Here is a 27,842-nt window from a genome sequence, read left to right on the forward strand (position 1 = left end):
TCTAGTCCAGAAACAAGGTGAGCGCACAGGAAGAGGTGGTTGTTTCTTTCACGTCATTCAATGGGCTCTGAAGATACGGCACTGCTCTGAGCAGGGGGCAACCTCCAAGGCCTGAAAGCCTAGTTGGCCCAGGGGACCCACCTGCAATCAGCTCACACGTTCGTGTGGACAGACCCCAGGTGTACCCAAAGACAGATGCCTGGTGCACCCCATCCCCCAGGGGCACCTCCCACCAGGCACACATGGGTGAGAGTTAGCACTGAGTTAACACAGAACCATCCTGGCCTTTGAGAAGAAATACAGTCCTGGCTTTGAGTACTACTGGCAAACACTATCCCTGAAATTTTCAGATTAGCAGGGAAGGAGAATGTCAAAGAAGTTCAAGCCTCTGGGAGCCCGTGTGTAAGAATCACTTCTCAACAAGGCACACGTAACTACAGTTTTCCTTAAAGACCTCCAGTGCTTCTTGGTGTGTACCTAAAGCATACATTTTCTAAGAAATGTAATTATCTGCCGTTTTTGTATGAAAGTCGAAGTGTTAGTCACTCAATCATGTCTGACGCTTTGTGACCCCACGGACTGCAGCCCACCAGGCTCCTCTGTCCATGGGGCAGTGGGGAGCATATTGATGGATCCCCTTGAAAGCATTCATCAGACAGACAGACTCCCCAACACTGAGGCAAAGGCCTCAGCACACAACAGTCAGTCATCGGTCCCCAACAGTCACATAGCAGGCCAGGCTCCCCCGAAACACAGACGCACTTGAGGAAAACAGGCAGCCCATCATTAAAATTACTACTAGGATAACAGAGTGTTCTTGAATCTGCATGATTGCTTTATTGTACAAAAAGTTTCCAGTAACAGTAAATTAGTTTTCTAAAAAGGACAAAAAAAAAAAGTTGTTTTGGATAGAAGCGCTTCACTAATTGCTTTATTTAAGCGCACACACACACAAGTCTTATCTGACCAATTAGGTTGGAAGGTTTTTATTACCTTTAAGAAGCCATTAGCTAGGATAAAACACTGAAAGTACTTGTGTCAAAACAAATAAATAATGCTCTCTCAATTAGCAGAGACTGCGGTAAATTCGTTAGAGATGAACACGGCTTCACGCCCAGGGTCGGCAAGTCAGCACCTCCCCCCACCCCAAATTAATAGAACAAGAGACAGTAGTGCTCAGTTCCCATCTCGGGAAAGATCAGGAGCTCCAGGGACCTGACAGGCAACGTCTATGGGTCCCCCCTCCAGCCCCGGTCAACAGAGCCGCGCAGGCCACGTCACTGTGGGCAGGGGTCCAGGCTGAGCCTGGAGGCGCCCTCCCGGCAGTGAGGGCAGAGCCAGGAGGAGCCACCTTTGCCACCAGAGCCACAGGCGAGACGAGGAGAGAGAGGAGGACCCTCGGTGCCAGGACACTAATCACTAACTTCCCCTTCCAGCCTGCAGTGCTGCTGACCTGTCCCCAAGAGGAGCCTCAACAGAACAAGACAGTGTTTGGTGGAGCCTGGCAAGTTGGAGCACGTGCTCCAGCTGCTGCTGGCCTGGGGACACGGTGATGGCAGCAGATGGCTGGGCTTCAGCTGGTGCTGCCAGGGATCCAGTCAGAGGGGGCAGCCGCTGGGATCCCACACAGGATCCTTCAAGCCATCCCTAGTCAGATTCATTATTTTACCCAAAGGAATTGAGTAAAAAATCCAACTAATCACCCTGTTCACTAAAAATAAATACAAATAAATAGTGATCCTTTCTTAAAGGATTACGTTCCTTAGAGGGTCAGTGAGCCTGAGCACTGGAAAAGCTCCCACCAGGCTGTCTAGGAGGGGAGCCCCTCATCTGGACAGACCCCATCCTGGGAGCAGCTTGACTCCCTGAGCTCAAAACCACTGAGGCTAAAGAGCCTACAGCTGCTCTCAAGGACCAAGGAAGCCCCCATTTCAAGGGCAACTGAGGAGGGGCTGGACCTCATTCCCAGCCTTCCTCCCTAGTAAGTAGCTGTCAGGGAATGCCACGCTACTTCCCAATATGCCAGGGACGCCTTTAGATCACCCCATGCCCACGTCAGGAACAGGGAACCAGGGACTGTCCAGCTTCATGAACCACTTGGGACAGGAAGGCTGGGCAGTGTCTGGGTTTTAAGCACATGACCTGTTCGGACAACTTGAATCTCAGGGTTTGAGTTTAAATTTCTGGAAATAACTTCAAAGTCAATTCTAGAGAGACAGGTTATGTGACTGGTCCAAATAAAACGTAGCACACTTAATGAGGTCATGCTCTTTTAAAACATTTTACAAGAGGTAAAAACAATGGAAAGCCATCAAAAATGACACAAAGACCATTAAAAAAAACTATAATGGTGTCTCAAGACCCATTAAAACATGAACAACTTCAGGTTTCAAAGTTATCATCACTTTCCACATTACTCCACAGGTCCAGGAATATGTTTGAGCACCATATTGATAATAGGTAAGTGAACAACAAAGTCCTGCTTTGGAGACCAGATTCATGCTCACACAAATGAGGGGTTCTCTGAGCCAAGATTTTCACAAACGGCAGGAATATGCCTACCTTCTGGGCATGTTCAATGGCAATGGAAGGGCCAATAAATCAAACCACTGGGGGAATATTTTACTTTGAAATGGAGTCATGTTTGGTTAATAATTTGAGACCCACTAATCCTAAATGGGGTGACCCATTTAAAATGGCCTCCGTGTAAATTCACAGTCCATTAAGTGGTGTCTGGCTTGAACAGGTCTTTATGTAGTTATTATATAAGTAATGGATTGAGCAAGGATGGTTGGGGACGGGCATGGGGACACACCGACCAGCTCTGGCAACTTTTCCGACACTGCCGAGTGCCCTTTTAATGTGAGGTTCTTTCAAATCATCAACTTTTGCATTTGGGTGGTTCTGCTTAGTAACCCCTTTCGGTTTATAGGAGAAAATGCAGTGCACAAATCTGAGATGAGGAATACTCCATTTACAATTAATTTAAACTTATGAAGCTGTTTTAACTGGCCCATCTAAATGTGTTAATTAACATCGATGATGGTTTCTTATTTTTCACACTTTGTTACTCTGATCATTAACAGTGATGGAAAAGTTAAATTAAGTTAATGGGGAACGGATTATAAATTCTTAAAGGATTTCTCAGTTTGTTTTCAACTGGAAAATATATAGACAAAGATGAAGAGGCATTTTTGCCTCTACGCATAAATTTCTGGTACCAAATTTCTTAAAAACCAGATGGTTTAAAAAATTTTTTCCAAAAATTCTTTTAACATGCTGCTCAAACATGATTGCTTAGAAAAAAAAAACAGCATATACAGGTATGATACATCAAACAGCGTGACGAGGCCTGTAAACATTCAACTGATATTTTCTTTCTTAAAAAAAAAAAAAAAAAAAATCACTGAAGTGAGAACTCATCTCTATTCCGCAGCAGTATCCAAGGTCCTTCACGTCTTGACAATGAAGGAGAACAGATGCCCCTTCCCCTCGCGTGAGCACGACCGGGCCGAGGAGTCCATGGGGCCGCCGCGGCCCCGGCTAGGCCGGGGCCGTACCTCTGCCAGAGCCCACGGGCGCCGGGCCTTGTACCCGGGGCCACGCGCCGCACACACCGACCCGACGCTGCTCAGTGAGACTTCACGCCGACGAGGACAACAATGAGGACAATGATGACGACAAGTAATATTAAAATCACAAGCATCTTCCGATTCTTCTTTTGATACTGCTCTGCCTACAGAAAGAGGAGGGAGAAAAGGTCGTCATTCTCTCCAAAATCAAGTCTGGCTTGTTTCTAGTCCTAGCTTCTGGCTGTACCCGCACACCCGACATCTCTGCCACCGGCTCCACCATCACAATTGCTGCCATTAACTCCTAGGGTCCAGTCGACTCCCATGGCCCCCAAGTTCCCTACCTACAGGCTTCACGAAGCACCTGCTGGGAATCCACCATCACCTGAGGGCCGCGGGAGAAGTCCAAGGCTCTGCCTTCAGCTCCACACAGCCCACCTCTCCTCACATCCCCCTCCACCAACCACAAGGACCCAGTCTTTCTATGGAAGCCCCTCGCTTCCAGACACGGTTCTTTGAAGGAACGCACAGCTCCTTCATTGAGAAGTCAAACTTCTGGCTCCAGTGACCCCAGCCAGAAGGGAGAGAATTGAGGGCCCCAGAAAAGCTCTTCTACCTCCTCTGAGTCTGCAAACAAGAAGAAATTCATCCTTGGAAGTACTGAATTGGACAAAAAAGTTAATTTAGGTTTTTCTGTAAGATGCCATAGGAAAACCCAGACCGACTTTTTGACCAACCCAACAGAAACGGGAAAGTTGCCCCACAGGGTCAGGTGCAGAAAGAGACCACCCGAGTTGAGTCATCCTGTGTGTCTAGTGACACACGCCTATCACGCTGGAACGTGACCCAGAGAAAGGAGAGGGGAGGAGACAGTAGCGAAGGTATCCCTGAGCACATGGGGAGAGCACATTCCCCACACTCCTGTAGGCGCACCGCCTCACGGCAAAGGTGAGGGCAAAGATGAAAGTGAAAGCAAGGAGGAGACAGCTTGAGGGCAGCGCGTGCTAGGAAGGCCCAGCCTCCCGTGCCCACTTCCCCATCCCCACCAACCTTCTGACCAGCAGTTCTGTGTCCTAAGTGAGCCCGCCCACCCTCCAGGAGCCACTCATCCACAGAAGGAAACCTCAGGACACGTTCACCTGTCTGGAGAGCCTGGCCCGGAAGAAGTGACTCCAAGCCCCCCCCAGCCTCAGATGAGCCGACCGCCAAGGCAACCGCCAGCCAAGCCCGAGAGAGGACAGTATGTGCTCACTCTTGTAGTCAGTAACCACCACTGAAGCCGACACCAGGTGATATACTTTAAAACCTCTCAAAATGATTTATAAAGTCGAACCTTAAACAAATTTTTTAGTTCCCACTAGATATGTACACCCCCGCAGAGAAAGCTTTTCCCCTTTATCTCTGTTGTATTACAAAACATGTTTTGCTAGTTTTTATTTAAGAAACTTCAAAAGTGATGCATAATTCAACAGCATATGAAGGCCCAGATATTACCGAGTGAGAAACTAAAGTTAGCTTTCACATTTTTAACACATAAAATGCGGCAACCAAATGAACCGAATGCTTAAAAAATTAAAAAGCCTCCTGTGTCCACAAGGCAGACCTCCTCTTTCTCAGTGTCTGCTGGCGTCCCACCCACTCCCACCCTGCACATGGTAACAAGCATACAGAAGAGGAAGGTGAGGGTTTCTGGTCAGACCTGTGCGAGGCCTCACCTTCCGTAAACCTGACACCACGGTCAGGTGTGGTCACCTCTACCACAGGAAATGACTGGTCTCAGAGAGATGATAGAGAAGTACATTAGTGAATCGAGAAAATGACCATTACACATGGCTAAGAGTACCACTGTCCATGAGGGGATGGACAGAATTTACTTCATCTGTGAAGTATTTCATTCCTTCTAAAGAAAACATGCACCCAATTATATATAAGAGTCACTCAGCAGTGTACATATGTGTTTCTCATGGTTGATTACAAGATTTTTAAAGATGTTTTCCATTTATTTTTAACAAACATCATGAAAAACATTCCGGAGACAGCCATCAGATTATTAGCAAAGAATGAGAAAGCTAATACTCTCACTTCAACAGACTACTCTCTCCTCAAGGTGGTACACAGATATACTGTGGTAATTAAAAGAGAAAATTAGATTTTTATCTTCTCCAGAATGAATCCCCACCAGCAATTCATCAGAAAAGTATCACAACAAGGGAGGTCTGAGTCAGCAGCAACCAGCAGACAGAATGCGCAACACGGATTTTAACAAATACCCACTCGATCGATTCCCTAAAACAAGAGGCCCTAGCCAAGGAATAAAATATTTTCTAAAAGGGAGAAAACCCTGACTCTTTCAGAGTTTGCTGTCACAGAAGGGGGTTCTCAGCAACTTCAACTCTGCATGTGGGGTGCACCGGGATTCACTAACTTCAGGCAAATGGCCACAGCCCACATGGTGGGCTCTGAATAACATGACAGGCTGCATTTTCACAGCCCCATCTAGAGCTGATGACAGAGGAAAGTGCCGGGGACAGTTAAGACAAAAGACAAGCCTCGTATGAATTCTTGATATGGGAAAACAATTCTTCAAATTCTCAGCCACTGAAAAATATGCCATTACCTTGTGGAGCTGTTTCAAGCCGTCTTCAGTTTTGATACAGGACTGTTCAACATTATAGTCGATTCTATCAAGGACGGTACCCTGGGTGATAAATGACAGTCACAGACAATCAACAAGCGCAACTGGGAAAATGGAGCTTCAGAAATGAGAGATGCAGATTGCAGGCATCGTCATCCACAGGATTATCTGTTCTACTTGACTGTGGGGAAAGGGACACCCTGTCAGCTCTGAAGTCCATCACCAAGCAGAGTGAGGTGCTCAGTGGCAGAGTGCCGCCGTCAGCTGCAGGAAAGCCCAGCTCATAAGAAGAAAATACTGACAAATTGAGGTTTCTTTCTTGGATTTAGCCACTACAGGATACTCCATATTCAGGCTTACTGGGGCTTTAAGAAATATATGGTTCAGTGGAAACAGGCTCTGAGTGGTGAAGGGCTTGCTTCTGTGCCCATTTATGGCTTAAACTCGCAGGTTCAAGGAAGCAGAGAAGGCCAGTTAAGTCAGGCCTGATTAGAACGAGGTCTGGAAACTGACTATCATGTCTGAACATCTCCATGTGCCTCCATGGGTCAGAGCAAACACAATTAGCTCCAACACACCATGTAAAATCACACATTCGCCTCCAGGAGTTTTGCTTGTAGTTTTTTAATTGCTGAGTTCAAACAGGAAGAAGGGAACACCAGGCTCCATGGAAGGAGGGGGCTCTGAACAGAAGTGTGCTGCGTCGGGAGGGACGACAGCACGAGCAGTTCCGTGAGAGCCCCGGGAGTAATTAACCTAACTAGATCTTCCACAGCCTCGTCCGCTCCAGTCTGCAGCTGGTTTCGGGGGATCAGGACCCAAATCCCCACTGGCAAGATAATAAAACACCCTAATCAGATTGTAACAGTGAACAAACAATCTAATTCTACTTGAGGGCTAGTGGTTCCAGTTGCTGTTACACAATAACCTGCCAAAATTAGATGGGAAAACTTATCCATCGTCAGAATCACCGCTGAGCGTGGACAGAGCCAGCCAGGCCCCCGGCATCAGGTGCTCTGGGAGCAGCCCTGGGATGGGGGCAGAGAATGTGAGCACTGTCACGGACACCTGTTTCTCATCTAAGAAATAGTTTATTAGTGTTTTTATGGGGCATGACAGCAGTCTGTATATAATTTGTACACATATATACATACACACATACATAGTGAGTTGGGAAAGTTCCCTGGAGTAGGAAACGGCAACCCACTCCAGTACTCTTGCCTGGGAGAATCCCATGGACAGAGGAGCCTGGAGGGCTACAGTCCATGGGGTCACCAAGAGTCGGACACGATTTAGCACACACACTGTATACACACAGAAGGAATGGGTTCCAACTGTTTTCCTGACAAAAGTGCAGAATCGAAAAGCCTGGGGAAGAATGAGGTATCAGGGCAGGAGAGCCCACTGACGAAGCGGGTAGACACACACACCTGTTCTACGATCATGGCTCCCAGGTCCCTGAATATCTCGTTCAGGTCGGAGATGGACTGCACAATCTGGCGGATCTCCCGCTCCCGCTCCTCCACCAGCAGCGTGTTCTGCTCCACCAGCACTAGCTGCTCGTCTGTGAAACCCTAGCCAGACAAAGAGGACGAAATGTGCACATTAGAATTCTTCCCAAGAAAGTGATGGTGTACCATTTTAGATATAACTTAAAGAAAATAAAATCTGAAACTATTTCTATAGAGCATATAACACACAAGCACTTATTTTTCTCTAACAAGAAAGATCTGATCTCCCTGAATCAGTGGGCTCTAAAGCATCACCGGCCAAAGCGGGGGACATAGAGAACCTCTTGTCTGCAGCTGCCCCAGGGCCAAGTGGCAAGAGCACCAGGGAGAAGCCCGCACGTCTCAGGGTTCTTTCCGGGAGTGGGGTGTGCAGACTGCTTTCCAAAAGGTTCTGGAAGGCAGCTGACAGGGTATCCCTGCAGTCTTTGGAAAGGAAGAAACAGTATGGCCCCCATGACTGTTCTCCCATCAGCTGCAAAGCACTTGATGGATGTGCACACCACGCAGTGCCGATCCATCTGCATCTCAGGGAAGTTAAAAGTCAGCTAAGAGAAGGGAACAGAGTGGAGCGCACATGCGCAGCGGGCGGGTCTGGGGCCCCAACACATACCCGGTCATACAGAGTATTATCCTCGCCATCGTCCATCAGCGGTACTGATGTAGCAAAAAAATGCTGGGATCTTTCCTCTCGATTCTTCATGCCTATCGTGGACAGGAATTCACTTTACTTGAATACGTAAACCATCCTGGTTACTGTTCCACCATTAAAAGGGGGCATCTAGAGTAAAACTCAACAGTCAAAATGGAGACATTCTTAGCCACTTTAGAAGCAGCCCTGCTCACCTCCAGCAGAGGTGGGGGACAGTAAAGGACCACAACCATGCAATAGCAGGCAAGCATTTGGGGTTACTTAGGACAGAAATCACACTGCAAATGTGAACAATTCACTGGATGCCAGGTAAATGACAATGCAACATAATCATCTGAGACTCTCTAAGTGAAGCAGAAACATTTAACTGCTGTTAAAAAGCATTTAAAAAATTAAGTATTTCTCTCTAAAAGTATCTCTGGTAAGAATTCCAAGTGGCCCTAATCAAATTTTAGAAGTAGTAAACTGAAAGCACAAATACAAATATGCCAGCTGTCAGGACGGAGAACTAGCTTTTGGGGGAGCCCATGGGGATATCATTGATTACAATGGCAATACAGAAAAAGCCAGTTTATGGGTGCTCTGAATGAGGATGTAGCTGAAACCTGACTTCACACTATTTGGGACGGAAGGGAGGCTGGGAGAGAATGTGTCTGCTTTAACTATTCCCAGGTAAGGTGTTCAGACAGATAGGCAAATATGAAGCTTCAACATGATTCCAACTATTTTTATCCATTTATCAGCAGCTACCACAAGCCTAACACCTAGAAAACGATAAGCTTTTAAAATATGCTAGATTGATTTTCAAATACTTTAAACTTGACAAAAGGGTAAGTTTCTCTTTTGTTTTTTTATAGGAGGACTGTCAATGCCCCATGGGGTGGCCTCAATCTGGATGTGGCTCCCACCGGGAGCAGAAGGAGCTACTTTCTCCCCCGTGCGGTAGGAGGATATGCCAAGGCAAAGGACAAAACAGAGAACCAGCAGAAGAGGAGGACAGAGACACAGAGCTGCCCCGTGACCCGAGCGCTGGGACGCTCGTCACTCAAGAGCCTGGTGCGGGTGGACACTCACGTCGGAGGTAGCCGGACTGTGCGTGCCGGAAGCTGGTGGACAGCTCCTGCAGGGCCTGGGCCAGCGAGGCCACCACGTTTCGGAGGAGCCGCTCCTCCTGCTCCGAGCAGGCCCGGCGGGCCCGGCTGGGCAGCGCCTGCACCGCACGCTGACACCTATGGAAGAGCTGGGAGGACAGGGGGCGCTCACAGTGGGCCGGGGGCCCCAAGATGCCTGCATGCCGGAGCGAGACACACAGCGGCTCTGGCCGCACAGGTTGGCGCTGAGGATGGCCAGGAAATTGGAGCTAAGCCAGACCCGAACAGATGCTGTGTGGGCACATGCTGTGTGCATTGCTCCTCACAGCCTTCTCATTTAATCCCGACAGCCACCCTAACTAGGTATTATTATTATCATTTCCACTTTACAGATAAGAACACCGGGGTCTGAGGAGTTAAATGAGAATCATACTACTGTTAATTGCTAAAAGCCAGGACCCAAATGCTCTTAACACCCCAGGGCTTCCCCACCCACCATGCCCCATCTCTGTGCAGCAGCAACTCAGGAGGTGTAAACAAATGAAAAATAACTGCTTGTTTACACACTAGTCACACTGCTTTTTAAGATTTTTAAAGTATCTTTTTAAAAAGTCTTTATTGAATCTGTTACAATACTCTTCCTGCTTTATGTTTTGTGTTTTTTTTGGCAAGGGGGTATGTGGGATCTTAGCTCCCCCAAACAGGGATGGAACCCATGTCCCCTGCGTTGCAAGGTGGATTTTTAACCACTGAACCATCAGGGAAGTCCTGAGTCTCATTATTTTAAAATTATTCAAGTTTAACATTTTACAAGAGACACTTCCAGGAGGCTGAGTTTCTCTGGGATATTAAGAGATTCAGTCTGGGCAACGGCTCCTCATCTGTTCAATTACAACTACCCTTTTTAAGAAAAAAAAAACAAGAAAAAACAAGAAAAAAATTTGCACACTAGTATACAATAGAAGTTACACATCTTAAAATCAAATGATTGAACTCAATAATGCTCTGAATTTAATTTTCAGATCAATCCACAGTAGTACTTATGAACAATCGAAAAACAGTCCCCACTCCCGCAGGAAAAGGAGTGCAGATGCTGAAACCTGGAGGAGCTCAGGGCCTCCTGGATCCCTCTGTGAACTTCAACCTGGGAAGCGAAACTCTAGGAGTCATTTAGCACTGTACCGTGGCCCGGCTTTTCAGAGGGTGAGGAGGGCGGGAGACCAAGTTCCCACCTGAGGACCCCTTCCCCCCTCACCTGCGTGATCTCCTGTGTGGTTATCTCGATGGCATGCTCCTGCTCACTGCTGTCATCCAGAGTAGGTCGATTTAAGTGCTGGTCATGAAGGCTGGCTAACTCCTTCATCTTCTGTTTAATCCGCCCAACATCATACTGTATCTAAACAAATGAAATCCCAGAGCTCCACTCTCCCTCCAGGTGTCTGTCTGCCTCTGAGACAACCAGCTACACTCAAGAGTACGGAGTTCAGTCTTCAGTCAACTCATTGTTGACTGAGCAACCTTTAATTCAAACCATCAGACATTCAAATACCACTCTTCCTGGTTACACAGTTCTTCAGTTTCTTTCTGTAATTCAGCTGTTGTTTAGTCACTAAGACATGTCCAACTCTTATGCGACCTCATGGACTGTAGCCTGTCAGGCTCCACTGTCCATGGGATTTCCCAAGAAAGAGCACTGGAGTGGGTATCCATTTCCTTCTCCAGGGTATCTTCCCGACCCAGGGATCAAACCCAAGTCTCCTGCATTGGCAGGTAGATTCTTTACCACTGAGCCACCAGTTACTACTAAAACCAAAATCACAAGCATCCCACAGACACATACACCTTTCTTGTGGTGTGTGACCTGAATAATTCTAAAGCTAACACACTTAAAAGGACATGCATTCAAGTGTAGCCAAATCAATCTTTATGGCAGATATCTTAAAACATGTTAATGTTATAATTACCTCAATAAGTAAGAGTGTGAAACAAACATTCCACTTACTTCATCCACTCCATCCACCCATTTAGGAGGGGACCGCTTTGTCACACCAATTGCGGCTTCTGGGTCCAAGCTAATGCCTGACACCAGAGCCATGCGATCATCAGCGAGCTACAAAGAAATAAAGGGACATGAAAAAATCATTCAAATTCAGTCCAGACAAGCACACTCTTACTCCATTTTAAACGTCGCTCACTAAGACACAGAAATACAGGAGCAAATGCACTTGCCTGGATTACAAACTTGTTTTTGATACTGCTAGGATATGGAACTGTTTTCCTATCTCTCCACGTACCACGTCTTAATTTCCTTGGACATACTTGTGAGTATGAATTTGACTTGATCTGGCTTTGGAAATGTAATGAAAAAGTCAACAAGAGACCCTTAAAAGAAAAACCTTAGTACTGTACTATGATGGGATGGCATGAAACTCAGCAATTCATTTGATCAGACGCGTTAAAAAAGAAAACACTCTAGGCTATAAATGGAACGAACAAACACATTTCAAGGTTTACTTACAGACACTTAGCTTATTTCGTAAATAGGGCTGATCCAGGTATCTTAGTCACAAGATCATTAACCAGGTGTTAAAATGTGTGAAAGAACTGCCTAAAACAGCCAGCAAGTTATCTACCATTTGGCAAAAGCAATCCTTAACATCTCAAGGCAATCTTACACTCATTCCCTTTCTTTGGTTAAATATCCACAGGCAGCATTTTCCCTTATTTTCAAATGATCGCCATAGTACTTGTTTATTTTACCTATGTAATACACTGCCTTAGAAAGCTTTTAAGAATGGGAGGGAAATCACAGGTTTGGTGTGGTTAAACTGTTCTATTGCCTGGAGGCAGTGAACAGCTGAAAGGATCTTGAGGTACCCCTCCAGAGTTCAGAATTTATAAATGCCAGTTTCAAAAGATGCAAATGATGATCAGAAAATAATGGAAAACAGCATATAAAAGTCTGCTACAGGTAGGACTTTGTACATTTTCTAAATCGCACTGCAGAACTGGGTAGAGAATGTATATTGCTTTTCTTCACCCCTCCCTGCATTTACCTAAATTTATTTTTTCACTCATTTGGCAAATACTGTTTTTTTTTTCTAACAATAAAGGAACAAGGCAAAATTTTTAACATCCTCGGATGAAGGGGGTAAAAAAAAAATCACATAAGAAAAAGCCTAAATCAAAAGAATTCTTCAAGCAACAAGCCCCAAACCCGGAACAGGGAGATTACAGCAAAATTCCTAAAAGCACATTGGAGTCTTGCGTCCGGCTCTGTCACAGCGGGGGAGGCACTGCCCCTGCTGGCTCAGGGGGCGCGTCTGACGCAATGCCCACGCTGAAGGGACCAGCCGCCCCAGCAGTGCTCCCCCCGGCATCTGAATCGTGATCAGGCCAGGCGCCTTCCGCAGCGGCGTGGACCCTGCAGGGCCAGTGTCGTTTCAGGTCCTGAACAAACGGTGCGTCACCCCACCTGCGCTATCGGGGCTCTGCGTCTGTGCTGTCTAATTCTCAACCACAGCCACCTTGTTTGTTTTTAAGAGTTCACTAATAGGAATTTTACCTTCCTTTTATTATTTTAACCCTCACACAAGCTAGGTGAGCTAGGGGCTATTATTCCAATCTATAAATGAGGAAATTGAAACCCAGAAAAGTTAACTAGTTTGCCCAAGGTCACAAAGCTATTATGTGACAGATTAAAACCTGGGTTGGCTGACTCCGGAAGCCCCAATCACCCCACCAGCTGCCAATCACTTTGGCAGGCCCATGAAATACAACTGCAATTTGCTAAGAAAATGTTATCAGGATAACAAGCCCTCACCTTCAAACAACAACAACACAAGACACAGTCCTCGGATCCACCTCCCACCAGTGACAACAGGGACCACAGGACAGGCTCGGCTGAGCACAGAGGCATGGACAAACTGGCCTCTCTCAAGTTCTGCAGATCCAGCCCCTCACCCCACACACAGCTGTGTATTCCTCAAAACTCCCCCCAAAGCCACCGAGAGCCGTGTAACCTTGTAGTGGGCACAATGACCAAACCAAAAGTGACCAGCCACAGACCACCACCCAGCACCTGCTGGCTGGATGGCAGGCACGGGACACAGAGCTGCTGCCTAACTGGAGCAGAACCTAAACCTCCAGCTGTTCACACAAAGCGACACCTGTGGGTCACAGAATTTTCACTGTGCCAGTTTATCATCTAACACACTGCATGTTACTATTACACCAAATCTCAGTAAAATAATAGTAGTAACTTGTTTTATTAAGAGATTCTAAACTCACAATTTTGTACTGTTGTGACTGTTAACCAAAATACACTAAACCAAAAAAGATACAGAGGCAGTGTTTACCTAAGTTTATCTGCAAGGTAGTAACTAGTATCAATTTCTCTGAAACAAGTGAGAAATTTTTATAATTCACATATGAAGTCAGCTGAAGTGGATTCAACTCTTTCTTAAGCAGTACTTCGTTTTACATAATAGACGTGTGTCTCCCAAAAATGCACATAAAAGAGTGTGCACACACACACCCTCTTCAGGCGTCCCAAGGAAGCTTGCTGGGGACCAAGGGGAGAGAGAACTCCCCAGCTAGCCAACCCCAGCTTGCCCACAGGTTGTATCAGGATTGTGCCAATGAGACAGAACAGCTGATTCTCTGAGACTAAAAACTTTAAACAGGGAATAATTTGTCCCCTTTATGATATCGTCTATAGCAAGAGTTTATCATGATAAAGAAAGGCAGCCTTAAAAGAAAAGTGTCATTTATGTGATCAGAATTGGCTTGTAATATGTATCACAGTATGTACCATTTTTTAATAAAGACTGTTTTAGGAAGGGAAAATCTAATGGAAGGTAGCTGTCAATTAAAACTGGGACTATGAACATTAAAAAAACACATTTTAAATGCAAAACAATCACCCTTTCAACTTCAGAAACCTTACTTCCCATTTCAATGTTTTCTCATTTTTAAGATCCAAAATATGTCCGTTTCCAAGTTATCCAAGTCAACTCAGGCCTTAAAAAGCTATCATGTTTTCACTCACTTTCCTTGCTGCTGCTCCATTCCATGTCCCCCCAGTGAAGAGACGATGATGGTCACTAAAGCTTTTCTTAACGAACTTGTGCTTCTGAAGTTAAAAAAAAAAATCTTTCCATGTTTTTTAAATAAGAAAAAATATATAAATAAAATTGTACTCATGAAAATTAAGAATTTAAGAATCCTTATCTTTGTGATTTGTAACTCATGTCCTCTAAAAACTATAGGGCGTGTGACCCCACTCCAGAGCTACCCAGCTCTACTGCATCCGTGCAGGAAAATTTCAATGGTTGCTCGCAATGGCACGCCGACAGGCTGCTTGTTCATTTCATCAGAGTTATCGGTGCCCTTGGTCCACTTTAGACGTTGACAACTGTCCCTTTAAAGAACACCTGACAGCATGGACAAGTGCTTGATCTATGGATAGAAAACACACATACACACATACACACACACACACACACACACACACACGAACACAGCCTTATAAATCTTGCTGTTCCAACTATACAGCCTTCTTCCTCTTATAAAACCCGACCTTTACGAGAAGGCTGATTTAGTGTTCCATAAGATTAAGGATATGCAAAGCCTCTGGAGAGATTAGAAAAGTCAAATATATCCACACACACACACACACACACACACTCATCTAAAAAAAAAAAATAAACTAAGTTCAGTCATAATGCACTGGTAATAAGCACCAATACTGACAATTCTGGATCGTTTGCGGCAACACACATTTAGAAAGTCCAGAAGGGACGTTGACCAACACCGCCTGGTGGCTCTGGTTTCCACCTGAGACAAGGTGGGCATGTACGTGGTGCAGTCAACTCAGTGTGCTGGGATGGCTAACAGACATTTAAGGCTGAAGAAACCTCCTTCCTTTGAGGGAGTGAAGAAGCACATTGTATAAAAGAGTTGGGGGCCATCAGCACCACAGTTTTTCCCTTCTAATTTGTGATCGTTTTAAAGTAGTGTGTACCTTTTCTGATTATGAAAGAATAAAAGTTCAAGACAGCCATTATTTTACGTGTGCAAAAAATACAGAATTAAAAATTCTGACAACCACACCACCCAGATAAAATGTTGCTAGGTTCACTAACCTTCCTTTTACCCCGTCAACTTTCATATACAAACTTAAAAAAAAAAAGTAGGAAACAACTTGTCTGAACCCCGACTTTCAGCCCAACAACAGACCTGCAGAGAAGACGCCTCCCTGTTCCTCAAACACGGATACCAAGGGGCTGAGACTCCCCTTCTCAATGCTGCCCCCAGCAGGGGGACCAGGGAGCCCGCCCGTGCTGGCTGGCCAGCGCTCCGGCCACTTCACCCTGACCTTCCCAGGCTATGTGGCTTGGGAACCTGATGCTTACATCTTGTAATTTTAAAAATCATTCCTCCTACAAATTAAAAAAGCCAACATTTTGGGAGACCACTCTGTCTAGGTGGGTAGTAGATGAGAGCAAGGCCAGACACTGGGCAGGGGAGTGACGGGGGTGGGGTTCTCCTGGAGCACCCCTTACTTGTTTCTGGAGAAGAGCAGAGCCTAGCATCCCCAGGGTGCAGCTGATTTTCAAGGTGACTTGAGAAGGCCACCCATGTGGCCACCATGACACGGTCAGGACAGTGTGCTTGGGCCTCACCGACACCGGGATGGCCTCCATCGGACCCACGATGGGGGCAACTGGAAGCCCGACTGCGCCCTGGCATAGTTGGGACTCTGGATGCTGTTCCCAACACACGGCCCCGCTTCTTGCTCGGCACCGGGCACACAGTTGTATTAAACACACACTCATAATTAGGGTGTGAGTCAACAATAAATGCAATGAATGAATGAAGCAAACATACGACATGTCATGTACAATTCACTCCACAACTGACATGCTGATTCTGGACAAAGGACAAGAAGGGGAAGTGAGCGGGTGGCGGGCTGAGGGGCCACGCGGCCCCAGAGTGGACAGGCTGGGCCTCCGGGCATGTGGCCGGAAAGGTGGCTCTCCACTCTGGGTCTCCGCTTCAGAATGTGGCAAAGAGAACTTGGGGTGGGGCGGGGGGAGCCAGTGTCTGGGACTTGCTGCCTGAAGAGGAAGTAGGAGAGCCTGGAAATAGGTTCAGACGGCAGAGCCCTCAGGAAAGATGACCCCAAAGAGCCGAGTGGGAGAAGTGTTCAAACTTAGGCCACTGTGGCTGTTTCCCCAGCACTGCCCACCGCCCCCCCACAACCAGGGCACACTTCTTTTTGGGGGCCACAGGTCCTATGTTTCCAAACCATTCAGTAAGGGCAGCACCCATTCCTAGATGGATGGGTTTGGTTTTCAATACTAATTGGTTCTTAATGACTCAAGCAATAGACACGCATGGTTTAAAACTATTTGCCCGACCTAAGAAAACGGTCGGCAGTTTCCCTTCCACCCCAGGCTTCCTGGAAATTACCCATTGTCAACAGCTTCTTGTGTCTCTTTTCAAAAATCTCTTAAGTGCTCACAAGCCTGAATGTGAGTTATTTTTCTTAAAACATAAATAATTCTTTTTAAAAGAGTGGGAATTGCAGTATCCATCATTATACATCAGGCTTCTTCCCACGTGGCCCTGCATCTGGGAGCTCATTGCCCTGCAGGCCTGAGACAGGCTGGACCCTTTAATAGGCACAGCAGTGGGAGCAAGCAAGGCTATACACTTCATGTAACCAGCTCCCTGAGAAGGATCTTCAGGCTGTTTCCCATCTGCAGTTATTATCAACAAGTAAGGGACCCCACTGGTTTTGAAGACAGTGGGCCTAACCCCACCTCACAGTTCATACTTCCAAATTAAAACAAAAACCAGGGACACCCTCCCACCCTCAATTTTAAAAGGGCCCTTTTAAAAACGTATATCCTGAGGAAGAGTATTTCCAACCCCTTCCTGGCTGAAACAGATAATAGAAAACACAAAACCAACCATCACAGTTCAATCTCTTTTTTCCTCCACGCTTTATTAGCACGACTGGAATAAAGTGCTGTGAACACGTACCCTCTCCATCTTCCGGGAGAATTGCTAATAAGTAATGAAAAGGCCAAAATCGTGCTGCTAGGAAGGGGGCCACGTAACCATTAGTCAGTCAGCACGACCCGAGGGTCACTCGCTCCGTACCGGTGACACCTCAGCAGACAGCTCAACAGGTCTGGTGGCTCTGGGGCCGGCTTCCTGAGGGCTTCTGCCAGACATCACGTCCTCCTGCACCACCACCACCCCGCCCCCACGACCCCCCCTGCACAGCCTGGGGAGTCAAGGGAGCTTCTTGCATCATCTGAAAACTATCTGGCTGATTTTAAGTGGGAGAACGTGTTGAACCTTTACTGCCTCCAGAGTTGAGACACTTTCCCAAGAGTAGCAGATACTGTTACCAAGCCCTTCTCTAAATCGTCAATTTCACCTGGTGTGAAAACACAGTAAATGAATCCTAAGGATTAAATTGTAAAACACGACAAGGAGAAGTAATCATGACAAATGCTAAAATATGTGTAAACTCTGTTAGCATTTTACATATGACCAAAGATTTCAGAGAAACAGGCATTAATTGTATACACTGACATTCAAAAATATTGAAAACACAATACCTCATCCAGCTCCTGAAGAGATATGTTGTTGCCATCAGCCCATCCAGTTAGGGACAGCAGGGGGAAAAAAACCAAACAAAGGATGGGGACAGACAGACAGACAGATAAGGGATGGTCAGTTGAGAAAACACTGAGATTTCAAGCAACTCTAAAGTTGACTAAAAATACAGATCTACTAATCAAAGATTTAAAAAAAAATCTCCCCCTTCTAATTCTTCCTTTAAAAAAAACTATATCAATATTTAATTTACTGTGTTTTTTACTTTTATTTACTGTGCTTGTTTTGGCAAAAGAGGTAGGAATCAAACAATAAACAGTTGTAAAAATTAAAATACAATAGAAATAAAACATACTTGTTTTAAATGCAATAAAATATAATGGTATTTCTATTTCACAAATGTCAAATAGCATATACAATATTCTAAATTTCCCTTAGGAAGACAAGAGAGCAAAGCTAAAACATAATTTCATTGTGTCAAATAAAAGTAAGTTTTAGTGTGTAAATCAGTGCTGCAAATGCAGCAAAATCAGAACGTGAACAGCCCACAAGAATTGTCTATGGCCGTATTCAGATGATATTTGAGTGACCACATATGTAAAGGCTCTGCAAATTAAATCCCGCAGACACGGCTTCCTCCGTGGCAATAAGCAAGCCGAGAAACCACTTGTCCCCGGAGAGAGACACAGGTGGTACAAGAAAAGGAAAACTCTCCCCATTTGCTTGGCATGTATTATTATAAGTCTAGGAGGCACACTGTTACTATAAGGCTATTATTAAAAAAAGTAAAACAAAACCAAAAGGAGAGGTTTTTTGTTTTTTTTTTAAAGAGGAGCAGGAAGGAAGAAGCATCGGCAGGCAGAAGATTAAGTTTCAATTTAAAAGGAAAGGATCTTTTTACGATCAACATGGAACTCTATTTTCTGAACAGATCTTTACTAATGATAGATAATCTGAACAAATAGGTCCTTTTTTTCTTTAACAGTATTGATCACTGAAATACTTAGTGGTGAATTTCAATAATCAACTGTGTTGATTTTTTTTTTTATCCTGAGCAGTAAATTTAGAAAATAAAAAAAACATAACTTCCTTATTTAAAAATTAATAGTGCAAATGAAACTGGTCTATCAGGGCCAAAATACTATTAAACAGTGACAGTAATAACAGTGTAACCACACAACATTCCTCCGTGTAAAAATTCAATTAGCTGACATTATAGGAAGCTGAAAGGCCCCTTCATTCCTTCTACAATTTGCTGTGAGAGCAAGAGAACCGTATTTCTGTGTATACCCTGCCATGACAGCAGTACTGCAAGATGCTAATAGAGGAGACAGTGTCAAATGGAAATCTGATTTAATTACCTTTTACTTTAATAAAAGAAAAACCTTTAAAAAAAAAAAAAAGCTAACATTTTCAGCATGAAAGCACTGAGGTGTTTTTATTAATAATACAAGACATAGGCAAAACCCCAAATTCGGTATCTCAACCTGCACATCTACCCATTTTGCAGGGGTTCCTTGGCGTCTAATCTTCGGAAAAGTATTACTGCAAACCCTGGTTAAGATCTCTGCTGCACAGGAGCCTGGCCTCTTGGATTATTAATGAAGCACACAGCCTGATCTCTCAGTCTCTGCAATTATTAGTTAACAAGAGGTGAAATCAGAATCTTGGGTATATTTTTCTTTTTTTTACAAATAAGAAAATCAAGTTTTAGAATATATAAATTCATTTCCCCAAAGTCACAGGGCTGAGATTCAGACAGACCCAGGTGTTCAGGCCTCTTTCTATCCCACCTTCCAGTCTCTCTACTTTTACCAGCACTTCAGGGAGTTACTAGTGATAGGCAGCTACTACCACATCACGAACTAGATTCAGAAGATTATCTTTTTGAAGCACATCAATCCCTCCGACTTTGCTACTTAAAATTAGCAGGTTTCGAAACTCCCCCTGCCACCAATTCACCAGGAAACTTTGTCAAGACCTGAATTAAAACATTTAGAATTACCATCAGGAAAAACCAAAACAGAGCCAAAGAAAAACACGATACTACACATCATCACCTTCTAAATCTTTATAATGTCTAAATCTAGGCTTCTGACCTGCCAATGGCGTGCAATCAAGCAAATACTGAAAACTCCAAGCAGCATGTGGAATTTATAGTCTAAAGAACTTTCTACATAAAACTGAAAAATAAGTGGAAACCCATCTGTGTTTACTCAGGAAGTCTGGAAAAGTTGAGCAAAATGAGTTGGAAATACAGGTCTATGCTATAGTGATATTTACTTTATTTCCATTACTGCCAAAATAAAAGTTTGCTTCACTTTCATCCAACAAAGTACCCTTATTCTCAAGTAAGCCTCTCTGCTCAAATGGAATCTTTAGAAACAGAAAAGCAAATAGATCTAAAGAGAAATATACAATGATTTCATACTTGGATTCTAAAGACAGGGGACTAATTTTCCAACTGACTCGGCATGGACTAAAACTTAGAATCTTCAATGTGCAAGTTAAAATGGACTGGCGTGACTGTAAAGTGAGGTAAAGAAAGATGTTATAGTAAAAAAAAAAAATATATATATATATATATATATGTATATATGTGTATATATATATTCTTTTAAATGGGTTCCTCCTTTCTCCGGGACCTGCAGCACATGTCCGGGAAAAGCTGCCAGCACTCCTGTGGCCCATTGGGTAGCAAGGGCTCGGGGCCAGGCCTGCCTGTGTTCCTACCCCAGCTCCCTGGCTAGCCCTGTGGGCACCACTGAGCAAGTTTCCTAACTCCTTGAAACCTGTTTCCTGATCTGTATCAAGAGAAAAAAACAGCAGCACCTGTATGATAGAGCTCTGTGAGGACTAAGTGAGGCTACACGTGCAGGACAAGCCCCAAGCCAGGCACATAGTCAGCGCTCAATAAATCTTGGGCTAGTATCACTGTCAAGACTGAAGAAGGACTTCAGATTTCTTATAACCATATTTAACCTTCAGCCTCCCCCCCCAAAACACACCATGTGTTTTATTAAAAATAATGTGCTACTTTCAAACTAATCTAAGACCAATTAACTTCAGCTTCCATTTATAGATTGTGTATTATTTTAAAGCAGAGAATAGATTAGGCAGTAAACACTAACAAAGTAGCTCAAATCCCCTCATAAGATCTTTTTCAGGAGATGAAAGGCAATCACACAGGTCACACAACACCTCATCAGATCGGAACAGCAACCCAGCATCTACCTGTCATTCGTTTAAGACTTTACATAGTTTTTTTTTTTTTTTTTTTGGAGTGATTATTTAACACTATAAATTCTTAGCTTCCTAAAGCTAAGCTGCCTGTAACTTTTTGAATGAGGTGTTGCCTTAAAACCTGCACTTGGCAGATGGAATGTCAAAGCTACTTCTCCACAGTACTGGAGCCACTTTTGAGGATTTTTGCGGTAACATCTGGCTGGTGGACAGGGCAATGCTGTTGACTATGATTTCCTCCTTTTCAAATTAAAGCTAAGACTGCAAGGCTTGGTTAGGAGAAACAATGCATTAAAAGAGAATTTGAGAAAGCATTGCTGAATCCACAGGACTACTTACTAGAAATCTCCCCTAACTCAAACCCTCAATTTACAAATCAGGCAAAAGATGTCAGAAGAGATTAAAAGCTTGCCCAGAGACCTACATTCTGAGTCAGCCAGAGTGTGACTTGGCCCTAAGTTCCCAGGTTTGGAGTCCAGTGCGCTTCCCTGTATTTCATGCTGCCCTGAGGCACAACCGTGATGGGCATCTGAAACTGAGGCCAAAGCAGAATGAATGGGAAATGGCCAACAGCTGCACTTTGCTGGGAGTCTAAAAAAAAAAAAAAAAAAAAATCAAACCCCTGGCCTTTCACAATTAGTTTTACTAATATCAACACAATGGGGAACACAGTTAAGTAGAATTTTGTTCAGTTCTGGGCGCTGAACTTTAAAATGCCCACAGGGAAAAAAACAAAACAGAAAACTAGACTTCTTACATAGGGAAGAAACTTAACCTCCCTGCCTGAGCCAGGACTGCTGAGTTAGAGAAAGGTCCGGGGCACAAGCAAGCTGCACGGTTATCTGTCCTGCAGGAGAAGGAAGGGGCTTCCTGTGTCAGAGACCCTAGGGGCCAGGGCCATGGCTGGGATCACAGGATGCAGGACGCTGACAGATGGGGTTCACGGAGGCAAGGGCTCTTTGGTAGTAAGAGAGGTGGGGGTGATGCCTGCCGGAATTTCCTATCCCCATCGCAGAAGGCAGTCAAGGCAAGCAGGCAGAGGGGTTACCACAGAGGGGATGTTAGGTCAAATGACCTTTAGGTACCCCCCGGCCCTTCGGACTTTGTTTTGTCACTGCATATCCTCCTTCAATTCCTGCTTAGCTATGACATATTTGCCTGAAGGATGCAAAAACCTGTTTTAGTGTGCATTTATAGGTGCACACGATGAACCGCACCATCCTCAGCCACCAACTTCCAGTTTTCTCCTCCAAGGATGTTAAAAAAAAAAAAAAAAAAAGCCTGTTTAAATTTTCTAAAGAATATACAGTTTTATGTGAGCTTTGTTTTGAGGTGTGTCATATGCACAGTCACGCACAAACACCACTTTAAAATCAATTTCCACAGCTTTCACCCAAAATGAAGTGAAAATTCAGGCTTAAAACTAAAAAAAAAAAAAAAAAAAATTAGATGCAATTTATTTCTAATTGTGAGATAATCTGCCCACCCCAAAATCAACTTCTACAGCCTTTTCTTCTAACTAGAAAGTAGAAATCTCAGTTTATGATTTTTTTAAATTAAGTTACACACTAGAGCTTTGTTGCTTCTTTTTTAATTACATGAGTTTTAGTAAATATATACAAATTGTATTTTGTCTTACTTGTGTTTTCAACATGACAGGTATTTATTTTTTAAGTTTTTATTTATGCTTTTTCAAACACACAGAAAAGTATGTAAAATGGCACAGCCTCCCCTGAAATACTCATCAGGAGACTTGACAATTAGTAAGTAACACTCTGCCTTATTTGTTTCCTTTATTGTGTGTGTGCACGGGGGTGGTGATTAACTATATAAGGTAAGTGATATTTGGACATTTCAACAGTAAACATTTCAGTAGATCTCACTAATAAGTCTAACACATTTATTGAATTTAAATTAATTTCTTAATATCACCTAAAACCAGTCAAATTTGACAGCATTAATTTTCTTTGATTTGCTACAAGATTTTGAAATTTACAACTCAGAAGCGAGGTTTTTAAAATTTGTATGAGCTAGATATGCAGTGAAAAATATTATTTAATAAAGTTTTTAAAAATTGTGTTAGACATGGCTTTTTCCCCAAAATGTTTACAACATTTTTTCAACTTGCAGAAAAGCTGAAAATATTGTACCCTCTATGCAGTCATGCTGTCTTGCCGTATTTGTTTCTGTGTGTAAATGTAGAAATGGTTTCTGTAGAATCAACTGTAAGCAAGCTGAAAATATAATAATTCACCCGTAAACACTTCAGAAATCTATGAAATGCCATGTGTTTTTTAATGCACACAAAAATATATATAAACATGTGACTTATTTAATTCTAAGTTAGGCAAACCATGTTTGTTTAATTGCAAAATCTATTTTTAGATAATCTGAATTGACTACAAGGATTTTTTTTTTAAGGACATTTTAAAAGATCTTATTCTTGTAAGGATCTGAGAAAGATTTTAAATAGTCAAACCAATATACATAACATTTTCAATGGTACATTATGTAGAAAATATTTTTTAGTGTTCTGAATTAGGCATGTATTTTCAGTTTGACTTAGAAATCTATTTTCAAGAAAATGTCTGAGTTAGCTAAATATACGTGTACATTTTCTGACATATCTATTTTTCCAACTTGCACACATGAGCTATATATTTTAATTATATGGTTTAGTTATATATATATATATATATATATATATATATTTAAAATTGCCTAAGAAATCCATTTAAAAAATAGGTTTTACTTAGAGATGCACCTTTAAAAAGCTGCCGGCTCAGACATCAGGTTTTTAAACTGTCTGACCAAATGGTTAACAACAACAAAAAAGCCTCACGTTATCTAGCCTATTGTTTAGTGTATTCTGAACCTTATATGACTAAAAATTTTAAAGCAAACATGTTTTAAAATCAGTTAAAAACTAATATTTTAGAAATATTAACATAAGTTTTAGTTCTGTTTTTTTTTTTTTTACTTTCTACAAGGTAGCATAAAATCAAGCCATTTGAGGAACATTTTTTACATCTTAGCAAAACTAAGGGTCATTGAGGATTTTTTTTCCCCACTGAATTTCTACTCTCTATTTCTTAGTTTATTTCAGGACATTCTTTTCAAAATTAGTGCTGGAATTAGTCTGTTTTCAATTTTGCACTTACTTCAGTATAATACCATTTTTTTTTTTTTTCACTTTACAAATGTAAAAAATCTTCAAATTCTCAAGTAACTGAAAACCTACACACACTCGGTCGGTCCCTGTTTTCTATGCTTTTTGATTTAAGTTTACCGTGATTTTATTCCTAAAGCTGCTCACACAGTGTACAATAGCTTTTCTACATAAGCAAGATGGACAAATACATTTTCCTTCTGTGATTAACAAAAAGGAAAAACTGTCTTTGTAGGTGCTCTGTCAATAATCAAGACAGATGGCCAATTTTTTTGTGAAGCATTTAGATCACGTCATAAAAAATTTAAAAGGAATATAGTCTGTAACAGGTGAAGTAAGTGTCAGAGCCCCAAAACTGCTTATGTCAAGCATAATCCCCAAGAATCCAGTCTTGGGGTGATTTTACTCTCCCCCCAATGCTGCTTCTATTCAAACCCAACCTGTCTACATACAGCCAGGAGCCCCCCTTACAAATTAGTTTCATTGGGGTGATTTTACTCTCCCCCCAATGCTGCTTCTATTCAAACCCAACCTGTCTACATACAGCCAGGAGCCCCCCTTACAAATTAGTTTCATATCTTTTCAATTTAGGCTACCCAGGGCTCATCATCACCCTCTTGTTTAGACCATCTGCACCCACTTCCCTGTTCAACAGAGCAGGAGACTGAGGCTTGGACTGGGAAAGTAGCCCTTTATCATAAATAAACAGGAAAACAACAGTCATCCTTCCAGGTCCTCCCTCTAAGAGATTCTACAGCTGGGCTAAAGAAAGGTTCAGGTTAATTAAATTAAAACGGTGGGCTATTTGGGGGGTTAATTTTCACATAAACACCACGTTCGTTTTAAAAAGTTCCTATGGAATTAAAAGCTTAATTTCCTGTCTGGGAAATAGAAAACGAAGAAGCAAGCACCTTACAGCCTCACAAACAAGAACCCCCATGAAAAACAGCAAAGCAATTATTCACAGGGAACACGGGCACACAGAGGGCTGCGAGACCATTAAAGAAAAAAACAACGAAAAACACCCCCCCCCCCCAAAAAAAAAAAAAAAACCCCAACTCCTTCCTCTCTAGGGAGGAGGGCATCGTTCATTTTCAAGGATTTGGATCTGCCAGCCTGCAAACCGACCATCAGAACCAAAGTGAGGCTGTCTGCGGGGGCGGACGGGGGCGCTTAAAACAAAACGGAACAAAAAGGCTTCAGGAAAAAAAGCCTCCAAATCTCAGTGCTAAAACATATGTAAATTGGAGGCGCCGGTCGCGCGGGGACAGCCAGGGGGGGTGGAAGGGGGAGGACGGAGAGGGATGCGGAAGTGAGGAGAGCATGCAAGGCAGAGGTGGAGCAGGATCTAGATGCTTCTTCCCCAGCCAGGGTTATCGAAGCTCGCGGACCCCAGCCAACAGACCCCGCATTTCCATGCTAGTCTTATCTTCTTTTTTAAACAGAGAGACAGACACAGACAGACAGACAGGCAGAGCCGCAGTGCACACAGGGCGTGTGTCGGAGAGGCCGCCTGGAGACTCACCGCAGCAATGCTACGTGAATGCAGAGGGCTGGAGGTGGTGTGACTACTCACTTGCTCGGCTAACAGCTGCCGGTTTTGGATGGAATTATTCCGCAACAACAAGAAAGCGTCGGTTAAACGCCTCGTAGCCATGTCTCACCCTTTGTGACCCCCAGCTCAGGGTCCCCCTTTCCACTTAAGAGTCCAGGTTTATTCACTTTCTTTCTCTTGGCCTGGCCTGGTCCCCTTCGCAGGCCTGCAGCCAAGCAGGTGCTGCTCTGTGCTTCCTCTGAGCGCAAAGACCCCTCCCCAGATAACACCTCGGCTTTCCAATTGTCTGACTCCCCCTACCCAGGGCCTGCCTTCGATCTCTAAGCACTTAAATCCCCCCAATCCTTGCGTTGCTAGCCAACTTCCCAGAGACCCCTCCCCAATCCAACCTTGGATCTACAAGCGTCTAACTGGCCAATCCGGCTTTGGACTGGGAGACTCGGAAGCCCCCTACCACATCAGTCTCTCACACCCCCTAGGGCCCGAACCTCCTATGTCTAACTTGGCTCACACGCGTCTGGGCCGTGCTTTCAGGCCTGCCTCTGGCTCAGTTTGCCCTCCAGAGGCCTGAGAGGCCTGCTTGAGGGCCCCCTTTGGACAACCGAGCCAGGCCTGGGCCTTGAAGGCCTGCTGCTTCCTGCTGGGGCCTGGTCTGAGCCCTCTAAGGCGGGGGCCCCGACCTCCTGACCCCTTCCCTTTATGGGTGGCCTGGTCCTCCACTGCCACAGCAGGCTGCCGGCCTCCAGGAGGGCAGCAGAGCCTGCCTCCACGGCCTCCTCACTCCTCTTCTCCGGCTCCCTCCATCCCCGGATCAGACTGCTGCTCAGCCCCGGGGCCGTTTCCGTGCTGTGGGTCCCGGGTTCTGGCGTTCCCCCCTGGCCCTCTTCCTGTCCGTCTCTCGAGAGTGCCCCCCTGCGACGTTCACAAGGCTTGCTCGCAACGTTCCGGGCGCGGGAGATCCCTACCCCCCTGCCCCGGGGCACAGGAGCGCTCCGCCCTCTCCCGGGGTGCAGCCGGGACGCTGGGTTCCCCCTTGCCAACTGGGCCCAGGCGCTGAGAGCGTGCCTTTGGGCAGGCCTGGGCCTCGAAAACGTGGGCCCCACGTTGCAAACAACTGCCAGGGGCCTTGGCGCGCTTGTCAGAGTGGAGTCGAGCGGCAGGCAGATTTGGGCTCCAGCATAGCCGAAGTTTGAGGCGCGCGGAGTTGGGGCGGGAGAGGAAAAGTTGGAGACGACTGCCTCTTGGAGGCCGAGCACGCTCCACTGCAGGCGGCGGCTCGCGCTCGCTTTGTTTTTTTTTTTTTTCCAATTCTGAAAAAAAAAAAAAAAAAAAGTATCAGGAAAACAAGCGGGGGGGGGGGGGGGTGCGGGGGAAGCAAAAGCTCCAGCTAGAGCTGCAAGCCGCCTGGGCCGTACCGCCGCCCGCAGTTGGGGGGTCGTGGGGACCTGCCCGGCTGCCGCGTTCTGTAGGGGGCACTGCAGGGTTGTACAATCTCAAGTGGAAAAGTTCCCGGAAACTTTGACAGACCCCCGCCCCCATCCACTTCTCCCCGCCTAGTGGGCCCGCGCGCCCGTGTGCCAAGCCGGGCCCCGCGCCCCCCGCACCCGCAGCCCGCTTTCCCGCCCTGGAATTGGGTCGGGGAGCCCCCCGCCACCCCAGCACTTGGTTGCGGACTCGGGTTGGCGGGATTTGGGCAGAGCTGCGCTGGGGCGCGTTGGAATCGAGTCGCCCGAGCCCGAGCGCGGCAAGCAGGGGCCAGGTGATCGCCCCTCGAGCGAGG

At 44.9% G+C, this 27,842-nt stretch overlaps 1 protein-coding gene across 5 annotated transcripts; it reads right to left on the reverse strand.

Annotated features, from left to right (window-relative positions):
• Positions 1-812: 812 nt before the first annotated feature.
• Positions 813-26,927, reverse strand: STX16 (syntaxin 16). 5 transcript variants are annotated; one of them, XM_061126930.1, is made up of 9 exons: positions 26,084-26,927; positions 21,763-21,929; positions 11,461-11,568; positions 10,714-10,854; positions 9,442-9,607; positions 8,329-8,420; positions 7,638-7,781; positions 6,190-6,270; positions 813-3,736 (listed from the first exon to the last, which is right to left on the reverse strand). In XM_061126930.1, exons 3-9 carry the CDS (start codon positions 11,551-11,553, stop codon positions 3,632-3,634), a joined length of 822 nt encoding a protein of 273 aa, XP_060982913.1. In that variant the 5' UTR covers positions 11,554-11,568; positions 21,763-21,929; positions 26,084-26,927; the 3' UTR covers positions 813-3,631. The 5 variants fall into 5 exon arrangements, with proteins under 5 accessions (XP_060982913.1, XP_060982910.1, XP_060982912.1 ...); XM_061126927.1 differs by lacking the exon at positions 21,763-21,929 and adding an exon at positions 18,098-18,109 and having other exon boundaries at positions 26,033-26,927; XM_061126929.1 differs by lacking the exon at positions 21,763-21,929.
• Between the last annotated feature and the right edge of the window lie 915 nt (positions 26,928-27,842).

Source organism: Dama dama, chromosome 23, assembly GCF_033118175.1.
Source record: "Dama dama isolate Ldn47 chromosome 23, ASM3311817v1, whole genome shotgun sequence".
In the NCBI taxonomy this organism is placed as follows: domain Eukaryota; kingdom Metazoa; phylum Chordata; class Mammalia; order Artiodactyla; family Cervidae; genus Dama; species Dama dama.

Excerpts from the sequence above, each read along its gene's own strand:
- STX16 (XM_061126927.1), bottom strand. The coding sequence starts at position 26,164 with ATGGCTACGAGGCGTTTAACCGACGCTTTCTTGTTGTTGCGGAATAAT. Across the intron at positions 10,855-11,460 it reads GGGTGGATGGAGTGGATGAA|ATACAGTATGATGTTGGGCG; the intron begins GTAAGTGGAATG and ends TCATTTGTTTAG. Across the intron at positions 7,782-8,328 it reads ATAATACTCTGTATGACCGG|GGTTTCACAGACGAGCAGCT; the intron begins GTATGTGTTGGG and ends TTGTCTGGCTAG.